Consider the following 12,931-nt stretch of genomic DNA (forward strand, 5'->3'; position numbering starts at 1 on the left):
AAGCGTCCATGTTGTCTTTGTTTCGATCCCACTCGTCATTGACTTGGTTTATAACGACTAGTGAGTCGCCGTATACCAGTAGTCTTTTGATGCCGAGGGAAATTGCAAGGCGAAGGCCATGTAGCAGTGCTTCGTACTCGGCTTCATTGTTTGATGCTTCCCAGAAGATTTGCAGTACGTATTTGAGCTGGTCTCCCTTTGGGGAGATGAGGAGTACACCTTCTCCGGCCCCTTCAAGTTTGAGGGAACCGTCGAAATACATTACCCAGTGTTCTGGCCGCTCTACTGGTGTTGGTACTTGATTTTCAGTCCATTCAGCCATGAAGTCTACCAGAGCTTGGGATTTGATAGCTGTCCTTGGTTTGAAGTCCAAGGTTAGAGCTCCGAGTTCAACTGCCCATTTGGAGATTCTACCCGTGGCATCTCTATTGTGGAGAATTTCGCCGAGCGGGAAGTCAGAAATGACTGTGATGTTGTGTTCTTGGAAATAATGGCGCAATTTCTGAGAGGTGAGTAGGATTGCGTATAAGAGTTTTTGTATCGGTGAGTACCGAGTTTTGGTGTCCGAGAGTACTTCACTGACAAAGTACACAGGTCGTTGAACCTTGTAAGCGTGGCCTAGTTCAGACCGTTCAACTACTATTGCCGCGCTGACGACATGGGTAGTAGCTGATATGTATAGGAGCAAGTCTTCATTTGGAGATGGAGCGGTGAGTACAGGAGGCTTTGACAGAAAGTCTTTGAGTTGCGTCAGTGCCTTGTCTGCCTCTTCTGTCTATTTGAACTTGTCCTGGTGTTTGAGAAGCTTGAAGAAGGGTAGTCCCCGTTCTCCAAGTCTCGAGATGAATCGATTGAGAGCGACCATGCAGCCTGTGAGTTTCTGCACATCCCTGATGCTAGCTGGTGCTTGCATGTTTGTGATGGCAGAAATTTTCTCCGAGTTGGCCTCAATGCCGCGATGGCTAATGATGAACCCGAGTAACTTGCCAGAAAGTACTCCGAAGACGCACTTAGTAGGATTGAGTTTCCATCGGAAAGCTCGTAGACTAGAGAAAGTTTCCTCCAGATCAGCGATGAGTTCCTCCTGGTTTCTTGTTTTTACGACTACATCGTCGACATAAGCTTCGACATTGCGATGAAGTTGCTTTTCGAAGCACATCTGTATAGCTCGCTGGTAGGTTGCTCCTATGTTTTTTAGTCCGAAGGACATTGTCTTGTAGCAGAAAGCTCCAAAAGGTGTGATGAAAGCTATTTTAGCTTGATCTTCTTCTTTGAGGCTTATCTGATGATAGCCTGAGTAGCAATCGAGAAAACATAGTAAAGCACACCTAGCAATGGAGTCGACCACTAGGTCGATCCTGGGTAGCCCAAAAGGGTCTTTGGGGCAGTGCTTGTTGAGGTCGGTGTAGTCGACGCACATTCTCCACTCGTTGTTCTTTTTGCGAACGAGTACGGGATTGACGAGCCAGTCAGGGTGAAAGACTTCTTTGATGAACCCTGCCGCGAGTAGCTTGGCTAGCTCTTTTTTGATTGCTTCTCGTCGGTCTTGAGCAAACCTGCAGAGTCACTGCCGTTTTGGAGTAGCTTTGGGATCAATGTTTAAAGAGTGCTCGATCAGCTCCTTGGGCACACCGGGCATGTCAGCTGGTTTCCAAGCGAAGATGTCGTGGTTAGCCCGAAGGAAACTGATGTTCCAATCAGGGCTGTCTTGGAGGGGTCACCCGTCTGGAGATCGACTGGTTTGAAGTCTTGCTCGCTTGCGGGTTTCAGCTTTGTAGACCCCGACTTGTTTTCTGGGATCTCAAGTTCAGTTGGATGAAGTTTCTTTGAAGCTGTGAAGACTTGTTGCATAGGGCTAGGTGTTTGAGAGGTCGCGGCGATTTCCACGGCTTAGGTGTCGCATTCGTAGGATTGTCGTAGATCTCCCCGTAGCGTTAGTTCTCCCTTGGGCCCTGGCATTTTGAGTACCAAGTAAACGTAGTGTGGTATGGCCATGAACTTGGCGAGTGCTGGCCTTCCGAGTATGGCGTGGTAAGATGTCTCGAAGTCGGCGACTTTAAATCTGATGTACTCGGTACGGTAGTGTTCCTTAGTTCCAAAGGTGACGGGGAGGATGACTTGTCCTAGTGGTATAGCTGCGTTTCCAGGTACGATGCCGTAGAAGGGTGAATCTGTTGGGGTGAGCATTTCTGTAACGTCGAGGCACATCTTCCTCAAATTTTTGGCGAAAATGACGTTGAGTCCACTTCCGCCGTCGATGAGTACTTTTGTTAGCTTTGATCCTGCCACCACGGGGTCGAGTACAAGAGGGAACCGGCCTGGTTCTGAGAACTTGGTCCATTGGTCCTTCCTGCTGAAGGATATGGGCACTTTTGACAACTTTAGCGGTGTTGGATCTGTTGGTTCGATGGCCATGATCTCCCTGAGTATGAGTTTGTTGGCTCGCTTGGATGCGGTGCCTGGGATTCCGCCAAAGATGACGTCGACTATTTTTGAGGCGGTCTGGAAGTCGCCTTCTTCTTCGTCGTTGTTGGGGACTTTGTTCTTGCCCTTATCCTTTTTCTTGGTGTATTCTTCAGGGGGTGGTGGCGCGGGTAAGTCTTGCATTACTCGGCGCATGCTGTAACAGTCTATTGCCGAGTGTTTGCTAGTCGGGTGCCATGGGCACTGCTTTTTGAGTAGTTCGGTGAAGGTCGGCCCTTCATCGTTTTTGCGGGATCCCTTTTTCCCGGAGTTGGTCATGGCAGCAATAGTGTTGTCGGGTTTTCTTTTGCGGTTGTGATTACTCGAAAACTGGTTTTGAGTATCATTATGTCGGGTTCTATCTTGGTCATTGTTTTTGGTGTTGTCGCGGCCATGGTTGCGGTGGGAGCCGAACCGCTCTCGCTCTTTGTCTTCTTCGTTCGCCCACTATTGCACCATGACTTTGAGGTCTTTGACGTTAGCTGGTCGTCGTCGACCGAAGTCTTGATATGTTCGTCGGTCGTAGAGTCCGTTCTGGAAGCACTCGATGACGTCTATTTCTGAAATGTCAACTATGGTTGCCTTCTTTTCAAAGAATCATCGTAAGTAGTCACGCAAGGTTTCACCTTCCTTTTGCTTAATTTGGCTCAAGTCGATCTTGTTGCCTGGTCTAGCCATGGAGCTGGCGTAGTTGTTCGTAAAAGCTTTTGTCAAATCTGCCCAAGAGTCGATTGACTTGGGTTTGAGGGACTCGAGCCATGTCAGCGGTGCGGGTTCCATGCATATGGGAAAGTGAATGACTTTGGTATCGTTATTGCCCTCGGCTGCTTGGACTGCTAGTGAGTAGCATCGCAGCCATTAAATTGGGTCTTGCTTGCCATCATACTTGGTGATTCCTCTTGGCTTGAACTTCTCGGGTAGTCTAGTCTTCATTACCCTATTTGTGAAAGCGGGAAAGTGGTTGTAGTTGTCGACTTCTTGCTCGCGCCGACTGTTGAGTATTTCTCATAGATCACTGAAGTTTGACACTTCGTGGTTCTTCCGGGTAGGGCGAATACTTTTTACGGAGTTAGTGCAGCTGACTTTCCCGACGTCCTTCTGGCGTACTGGGGCATTTTGTTTACTCGGACCTTGGCTGTGTTGCCTTGGCTGATTCACGACTTCGTTGTCGTTTCTCTGAGCATCGTTGTTGTTGGCTGCAGCACCTCTGCTGCCTTCTTGGTGAGCTGTGACGCGAGGAACAGATAGGATTGGTGATTCTTTGTCGAGTAGCTTGTAGGCTTGCTCTGCGAGTTGTGCGATTAGTCCGTTGCCGCGCTGCACGAGCTGAGCTGTGGCTTCATGGTCCCTGTCTTGAGGCATTAACGTTGTTAAAAGATTGATAGAAGTGATTGCTGCAAGTGGAGTGGTATGTTCCTGAGCCTGAACTGCGTCCAAAGCTCTTTCAAGGTTTGTGATGGGAATATTTGTAGCCATCGACTACCGTCGCTTGGCTCGAGTAGCATTGCGCATCCTTCTTTGGTTCCTTTGATCGGAGGTTTCATTTTGCGGGGCGTCAGCTGTAGACTCGTCTTCTGAGATGTTGTCGAGTTGTGATAATCACCTGGGGGTTCTGTTCTGGCTAGTACCCGGGTTGTTATTTTGAGTAATAATAAAGACTTCCCTTTCTGGGTAGTAGCTTCCGGAGCTTGATGTTGCAATCTCTGTGGAACTTTCCTCACGGTTGGAAGTGAGTGGGACACCCTCTTGATATGGGAGGTTGTCTATATGAGTGACAAGGCGTGACTCGTAGTCGCGGGCAAGAAGAGATGGTCTCAAACCTGGCCAATGTACGAATCTGCCTTGTGATGTTGAAGTTATTACCAGTCCTTGGGCTGGACCAGATAATGGTATCTCTGGGAAATAGACCGAGTCGGAGTCGTTGTCTTCGTCGTTCCCGAGTTCGAGTTGAAATCGAGTAAGAAAACTTTGGTGGGCTTCGGCTGCATTGCGGAGTCCGTTTGGAAACCGTTTTGAAGTTGAAGTTGATTTGAGGAGCGACTGGGACCGACTAGTCCGAACCGAAGTCGAGTCCGACTTGAAGTCGAACTCGAGGTTGTTGACGTTGAAATCTTGGTTTTTTCTGACCAATTCCTCCGATTTCTTCTCCGGGGCGTTAATGATCTGGCGCCGGAACGAACCAGCGCCATCGACGATGCAGAGCCAGGATCCAAAAACAAAGGTTGCGCCCGCTTCGATGGCGAAGACAGGCTTGATGACGACCGTTGCCATTGAGTTAGCGCTGAGAAACTCGATGAGTCCCCTACATGGCGCGCCAGCTGTCGGTGTTTTAGACCGGCAACCCACGAGGGTGCCCTAGGTGGTATTTTATGCGGTAAGGATCGTTGAGAATCAAGGAATCAATGGTGACGCAAGGAACACGATTTAGACAGGTTCGGGCTGCTAGATCGCGTAATACCCTACGTCCTGTGTGTTTGTTGGTATTGATCTTGGATGAACTGGAGTTGTTCTCTTGAGGGGGGTCCCTGCCCGCCCTTATATGCACGGGAGGGCAGGGGTAGAAGTCCGAGTCCTAGCCGAGTACAATTACAGAGTTCTACTCGGTTATGGCCCGAGTAGTTTTCATACACATACTTGACTAGTCCGAGTGGGATAAGCCTATCCCCTTGTCCTAATCATAACCGAGTACGTCCCTCAGTGGGCCGTCCAAGGTCGACTCGTGGGCCTAGGGTGCATGCCCGATAGTATTAGAACTGTCGGAACTTCCGACGCAGTGCCGGAACTTCCGGTACTGTGCCGGAACTTCCGACAGGATAGAAGGAGCAAAGCGAAACTCAAAATTAAAGTTGATTCTGCAAATTCTATTTGAATCAATGTATTGTAAATAACGTGTAGAGCCTACTCCAGGTGATGAGCAAGCTAGGAACTACACAAATAAGGAGATCGAATACAAACAAGCTTCTAGGGCACAAGATAGTAAAGAATTCAACAACAAGCGAGACAAAGATTTGTTACTGGAGTTCACTCTCACTAAGAGAGCTATGTCTCCGTTGAGGAGCTTACAAAGAGCCTGGTCCTCACTAACCCTTTACCTCTCTCAATCAACCACAAAGGAAGATTGAGTCACTTACTATTGAATCCACAAAGGATTGGGTAATACAAACGCTCCCGAGCGCACCACACAAAGAGGGCGTTCAACGGGCAACACCTAGCAGTCTATAAGCAAGCTTCAAGAGTAAAGAACACGAATCGGAGCCGGAGATGCTTGAGATGCTTCTTGAGATGAACTTCTCGGACTTCAACTCAACCCTCAAGTCACACACCTTCTCAATCTCACTCTCACTCAAACCCTAGCTCAAGGACTCAAGGATTTGGCTCAAGGGGGAGTGAGGAAGTGAGGAATCAATGCTTGGGGGTGTTTGCCTCAAGTTAGGTCAGCAGCAAATGAAGGAGGGGGTAGAGGGGTACTTATACCCAGCCCCCAAAAACTAGCCATTACTGTGCTGGTAATGTACCTGTCGGAACTTCCGACAGGGACACCCCAGCTGGACAGAGAACTCCCGTCGGGAGTTTCCAGAAACTCCTGACCCCTGTCGAAACTTCCGACACAGTGTTGGAACTTCCGATAGGGATCAACTAGGAAGACAGAGAGTCCCTATCGGGACTTTCTGCAAACTTCCAATGACTGTCGGAACTTCCGACACACTGTCGATACTTTGGATGTACATAAAGAAAACTGAGGTAAAGGTTGTGTTCATGGATGTTTTGTGTCTCTCAAGTTTTGGTCAGCATCTCAATAAAGCACCTTTGCATCTTCAAGCAATCTATCCACATCCCTCTTTATAGTACGGCGTTCCTAAACTAAACTTAGAAATTAGAAAAGAGTTCATCGCCGTCTTAGCTTTGCACATGGGGCTCTTTGAGAGTCTTTTCATATACTTTTTCCTTTTCTTGAAATTAGAACCTATTAAAAACTTGACAAAAGTATTAGTCCCCTAACTATGCGTGTCATCAACACCAAAACCCACATAGGGGGCCAGATGCACTCTCAGTTAGCTTAGCCCCACAAATGCTACACAATTTTGCTCAGGTCTACTTACTCATTCTCTAGACAATTCAAAGTTTCCAAATTATAATCTAACGAATTTTATGTTGTTTCTAACCTTAAGTGTTTCTTTGTAGATAAGGTCAAACAGATGAAGTGGATTGTTCCCGGTACTAAAACATGCCTAGGCTGTCCATACAGTTCCATTGTGTAAAATAGGTACTAAAACATGCTTCTTCCATTGTGAAGAATTCTACTAGAAGTTAGAGTTGGTAGTATTCTTATGCAAAAAAAAAAAGCAGTAATGCACTTATGCAAAAAAAAAGCCTTACCTTGATATATTATTGGTAGTGATCTGCATCAAGTGTAATTGTGCAAGTATCTTCATCCCAAAGAGCAGCATTGATATTCTGGAGCCTCTTCATCTTTTTATAAAGTTTTTTCCACTTCCTCAGATGGTTACTAACTTGGGTTCCACAAACTTGACAACCCAAACTCTCATTTAAAGCCTTAGCACAAGCATTAAGATTGACTTTCTTGCACACAAAGGAGGTCCGATTGCCATTCCTCACAAGATCAGACAAGTAGGTCAGCACAAATGTTGACATCGCATTGGGCCATTGGATATGGCCCCCAGCAGCATCCATTTCCTACAAGAAAGTGGAACAATAAGGCCAATCTGTAACAAAAAAGATATGCAAACAATATGTAATTTGAGCGGTGGATCTCACCAAGACCAATCTGAAATAAACAAGATGAAAAGTTCATAATATAATAAATGAGAGCTAAATCTGAAGACGGCCAATGAGAGAAAATATGATATAAGTAAAGAATGGAAGCTTTGCAAAGCAGGTAAGCTGTACAACAACCTTTACCATGATTTAAAAATAGGAGGTAGGATCAAATTATAAGTTCAGTTCCAAAGAAAAGTACTGATCTGTTGCACAAGGGACACAAAAACCAATTGCAGCATACCAACACTAGTGAGTAAACAGATGAAGGCAATAGAAATTCAAACTATTGAGTTCATTTTCCTATATATTTTCCTACACTAATAATAGAAGAAAAGGTGTCAACCAAATATTACAAAACATTCTGCTTGCAAATATTACAAAGTTCTTATTCCATAAGGACACTATATTTAATGGCCATAGTGGTTTTGTCGATCTTGCCACATCCTCTCAGCAATTAGTTGCCTCTTTTCAACCATGAACCTATGGTCATTTGATTGTGCACTAGCTGAAGTATGGGGACTAGGTGTCAATGTGTTCTCCGGCAGAATGAAACAATCAGTGCCTTGAGAAACAACCCAGTTATGGAGGATACAACATGCTATGATAATATCAACTTGAGTAAGGTATGGGAAGAATGGTGTAGCATCATCAAGGACTTTAAATCTTCTCTTGAGTGATCCAAAGGCACGTTCTACAATCACACGTAGAGAGGAATGCCTTCAATTGAATAGCTCCTTCTTATTTTGGACTGGATTGTTTCCCCACTCATTCAAGTGATAGCGCACACCACGAAAAGGTGGCATAAATTCAGGTTTGGCTCCGTATCCTACATCCACAAGGTAGAGTTTCCCTATGATATGAGGAACACAATGCTTATTTTATTGGTTTTTAGTAAATTAGTGTATGAACACAGACAACTACAGTAATATTACCTTCGGGAACTCGTAAGCCACCATTCTCACACTCTAGGACATTTGCTAAAACCACAGCATCATGTGTTGTGCCCTCCCAACCAACCAGAACATAAGTGAATTTCATATCAAAATCTACAGCAGCCATCACATTTTGTGTTGCAAATGACTTTCTACCACGAAAAGCTAGCTCCATTGACTAACTAACCGAGGCCCATATATGTGTTCCATCAATGGCTCCAATACAGTCCTATTTGTTCAGCACGTAAGAAGGATTAGTTCCTAGAAATATGAACCTATCAGCAAGGTACGATTGTCAAGTATCATACCTTAAAGTATGGATCCCATCTAGGGTTGCCTGCGATTTTGGTTGGGGTCTCCAAAGAAGGTGGTTGGATAAGATCATTTCTCAGCTCACCTATGGCATTGAGGACGATTCTAAAGTATCTACTTACTGTTTCACTTGATCTCCGGAAGTTTGTAGCAACTACCCTATTTCTTTCATTGTGTCCAATCATATGGAGGAACATGGCAACTTGCTCTGCAACAGATACATGTATTGTGTCACAAAGCAACTGTCGTTCCCTTAAAACTTGACATAGCTGGAAGAAAGATGCTCTCTTAAGCCTAATCATATTTGTGCAGGTTGTGTCATCCCGCAAAGTTTTATCATTCATGTAGCATATTCTAGCCGCATCCCTTTCCACTAATGGGCCATATGTAATAGGCTCTCTCCTATTCCTTAATTTGGACCGGACATACAGAACAACCATAGAAGCGGCAATATATGCAGCAGCATTGATAAGCAATTTTCTCCTTTTAACTTGCCTCTTGTCCATCTACATGACCCAAAGCAATGAAAAAAAATTGTAACAAATACCAATGGAGGATTAACCATGACTGCAACTAATTTTTTTAAGAAACAGAAGGGTTAGATCAAAACAAGTTGAGGCACATGATATTCTTGCATATTACTACAGTTCATGTTACTTGCTTTATAAGATTCTACTGTTGATTCACTCTACAAATTACTGCAATCAAGAACATTCTGAACTGTATAATATTCTTGCATATTACTACACACAATATAATATTCTGCTCATCTACTTGGAATTTGTAGAGTGAATCAACTACACAATCAAACACAAACAAGCATCAATACACCTCCATACCACTCAATTTGGGGGTGGAATCCTAGGATCTTGGTCCCTGTATAGGCCAAGAACAATCCCTCTACCTCCGCCGCCGCAAACCCTGGTCCAATCTTGGTGCTTGACCCACGCAAACCCATCCATGGATAAGATTAGGGTTCGCGCAACACAAGGGAAGAAGGGGGAACCACGGGTCATACCTTGACTGGTGGCTGCTGGCAAGAATCTGGTCTTGACCGGCGAAGATTGGGTCGTGGCCGATGAGGATCTGGTCGGGGCCGGCGAAGATGCGGTCATGGGCAGCGAGGAGGTGTGGGAGGAACGGGCCGACAGGCGCTGGACGAGCGGCGGCGTCAGGGAGCTGGTGACGGACCCGCAAGCGGCAGACGAGCGGCGGCGTCGGGAAAGAAGAGCCGGCGACGGACCCGCGAGCGGCACAGGAGCGGCGGGTCGCGAGCGGCGTGTGCGACCCGCGGGGGAGCGCTCCGTCCTGGATGCCGTGGTCCGGTTGTTTTCAGTGTACGGGATGATTCAGGATCCATGTGGAATATTCCCTGAGCTGGTACAACTCTGTCCAGGACGGTGTGGTACGATTCAATCAACCAAACGCTGGGACAAGGTCTGATCCTGGACGAGCTCGTACACGTACGCTGCCGTACACCCAACCAAGGACCCTTAGAGAATTGTGCTTCAGGCAAGATGGCGTGGATGTGATGGTATCAGGTTCTCCAAGAAATTGGCTGCCTGCAGTTTTGACCAGTTCCCAGAGTTTGTGCTGTGGTGGATTGAGTCAGCCTTTCAGATTCCTCCAGTCGTGTTGCTCTTGCCCGGGTTTGATAGGATCTACCCCGGACGTGTACTATGAAAATTGTATGGAAGCCCACGGATGAAGCGGCAATAAGGTACATGCAGTACATAGCTAAAGTTTCTTGTTTCTAGACATGTTCAATGTTGCCACATGAACACAAAAAGATTGTAGGATCGAACTCGTGTTCCCCCACTTCAATGTTCAAGGTTTTTTAATGTAGTCGATATGGTTTATGCAGTCTCCCAGAACAAGAACAGGATGCTGCGAGATCTCTGCAAAAGTTTGGGATGCAAGTTCTGATGCAGAGACTGCCTCGACGACTGCCGTTAGCAATCATCCAAGAATTCCCAGAATCAGAGTGCAGTTAGTGAATTGGAACTTTTATGGTGACAGAGTTTGGTATATACGAAGTAGTGAAGAACCAGAAAGAACCCCGTACTGTAGAAGATGGTATCCTTAAGGCCTTCTCCTTTAAAAAGGAGCAGGAGCACAGCTATTCATTCAAGTAGGAGAGCAGAAATGTTACAGCATACATAAAAGTCAATATTACATAAATTATTAACTCTCTTAGCACTATCATTAAGATACATGGTAAATCACGAACCCAACATTGGGTTACCACACGCGCTCCTCCGCAAGTTGATTTCTTCTTGAATTAGATTGAAGACTTGTTCAAGATATCCTTAAGGCCTGGATGAACACTGTAGCTCTAGGTGAGAACTCAAGGAACGATGAGAACAGGGGCGGACCCAGGGTCCGGCGACCCTAGACACCTGCTCGGGCTCCAATCAGCGGGAATGCACTGCATCATAAACTTGCTAAAGGCACGTAGCAAGGCAGACATCACACTACGATGCAGACTGCAGTGTCTGCCTAAGTCCGCCACTGGATGAGAATAAAGATGCTTATATGAAATTTACTTGTAACAAGGAGCAAATTTCATAAAACTACACCTACATGCAGCAAAATTTCATAAAACTAGTGATCTGTGCTCTCCGCCCATTGCTTTATATCCTTGGTAATTTTCCCCGCAAAAAAAAAAATATATTCCTTGGTAATTTTGCACATAAAGACGTTACTTTTGTTAAATTTTCTCACAAACATGTGGCGTGCTAACCTCATGACGTACGTCACCATCTACCTTCAAACTGACGCCAGGCATGGTGGCCGAAAAAGACGTAGGAAGGAGAAGTGCGCCAAAAGTGTGAAAAGTCCGGACGATGTCCATGATGGCGGCAAAACGTGCCAGGACGAAGACTACATAGTCCAAGTCCATGGTGGTGCCCAGGAAAGGACAAAATCTGAGAATACGCCGGACGGGCCTTTGATCTCGCAGCAGCCGGGCATGCCCGGGCGGTCGCGCCGGCGCCCGGATCTCACGCTGCCGTTGCCGCAGCGGGATTTGACCTCCCTCGCCGTGCCGCTACCGCTCCCTCCGTCCTCCGCGCCGTCGTCCATGTCGTCGTCGGGATCCCTCTCGGGGGCGGCGTCGCTCGGCGCGCCCACCTCGGCCGGCTCCGCGCCGCCGAACCCGCCGCCGCCTCTGTGCGAGCTGGAGCGCGTGCGCTGCATCGGAAGCGGGGCAGGCGGGACGGTGTGGATGGTGCGCCACCGTACCACGGGCTGCGCCTATGCGCTCAAGGTGCTCTACGGCAAACACGACGACGCCGTGCGGCGGCAGATCGTGCGCGAGGTCGCCATCCTCCGCACCGCTGAGCACCCGGCCGTGGTGCGCTGCCACGGCATGTACGAGCTGGACGGCGAGCTCCAGATCCTGCTCGAGTACATGGACGGGGGCTCGCTCGAGGGCCACCGCATCGCCGACGAACGCTTCCTCGCGCACCTGGCGCGCCAGGTGCTCTCAGGAATCGCCTATCTCCACCGGCGTCACATCGTGCACCGCGACATCAAGCCCTCCAAACTCCTCATCGACTCCGGCCGGCGCGTGAAGATCGCCGACTTTGGTGTGGGGCGCATCCTGAACCAGATCATGGACCCCTGCAACTCCTCCGTGGGCAGCATCGCGTACATGAGCCCCGAGCGCATCAACACCGACCTGAACGACGGCGCCTACGACGGGTACGCCGGCGATATCTGGAGCTTCGGCCTGACCATCCTCGAGGTCTACCTGGGCCGGTTCCCCTTGGGCGAGAACCTCACCAAGCAGGGCGACTGGGCCGCGCTCATGTCCGCGATTTGCCACTCCGACTCGCCGCAGGCGCCGCGGGACGCCTCGCCGGAGTTCAAGAACTTCATCAGCCTGTGCCTCCAGAAGAACCCCGCGAACCGGCCGACCGCGCTTCGGCTGCTGCAGCACCCGTTCGTCGCCTTGCCGCAGCCACAGCTGCACATGAGAGTGACTGACGAGTAGGGTTGAAGCAGATACAGTGCATTCACCGATCCTCCATGAACAAGACGGTCCATCTGGGCATATCCGCCGGTTCCAGATAGAGATGTATATTTGCATCCGTTTATGCAGGCTACGTCAGCTCATACAGAAAACACTCTTCTCTGAAAGTATATATCCACCTATGCAAGATAGTGCTCCTGCCACCGACCAAACACACCCTTAATTGATTACCTTGCTAATTCGAATGGGTGGATGTGGATTGATCATGGATGGACGGTTTGCCTGGTTTCTTTGCAAGCATTTTCAGTTACTGTGATTACCTAAGGTCCCTGAAGTATCCTTGTTATCGTGTTTCAGTTTATGTAATAAGGTACTTCAATTTTCTGTTTTGTATGTTGCTCTGCAATTTGCATGCTTTGGTCATTTGGTGCGAAATGTATACTGTGCTTTCAAAACTCAAGAACTGTCT

At 47.7% G+C, this 12,931-nt stretch overlaps 1 protein-coding gene across 1 annotated transcript; it reads left to right on the forward strand.

The window, feature by feature from the left end:
• Nucleotides 1–11,232: 11,232 nt before the first annotated feature.
• Nucleotides 11,233–12,922, forward strand: LOC101779512 (mitogen-activated protein kinase kinase 5). The gene has a single exon (XM_004971956.4). It carries the CDS (start codon nt 11,233–11,235, stop codon nt 12,481–12,483), a length of 1,251 nt encoding a protein of 416 aa, XP_004972013.3. The 3' UTR covers nt 12,484–12,922.
• Nucleotides 12,923–12,931: the final 9 nt, after the last annotated feature.

This window comes from Setaria italica, chromosome V, assembly GCF_000263155.2.
Source record: "Setaria italica strain Yugu1 chromosome V, Setaria_italica_v2.0, whole genome shotgun sequence".
In the NCBI taxonomy this organism is placed as follows: Eukaryota; Viridiplantae; Streptophyta; class Magnoliopsida; order Poales; family Poaceae; genus Setaria; species Setaria italica.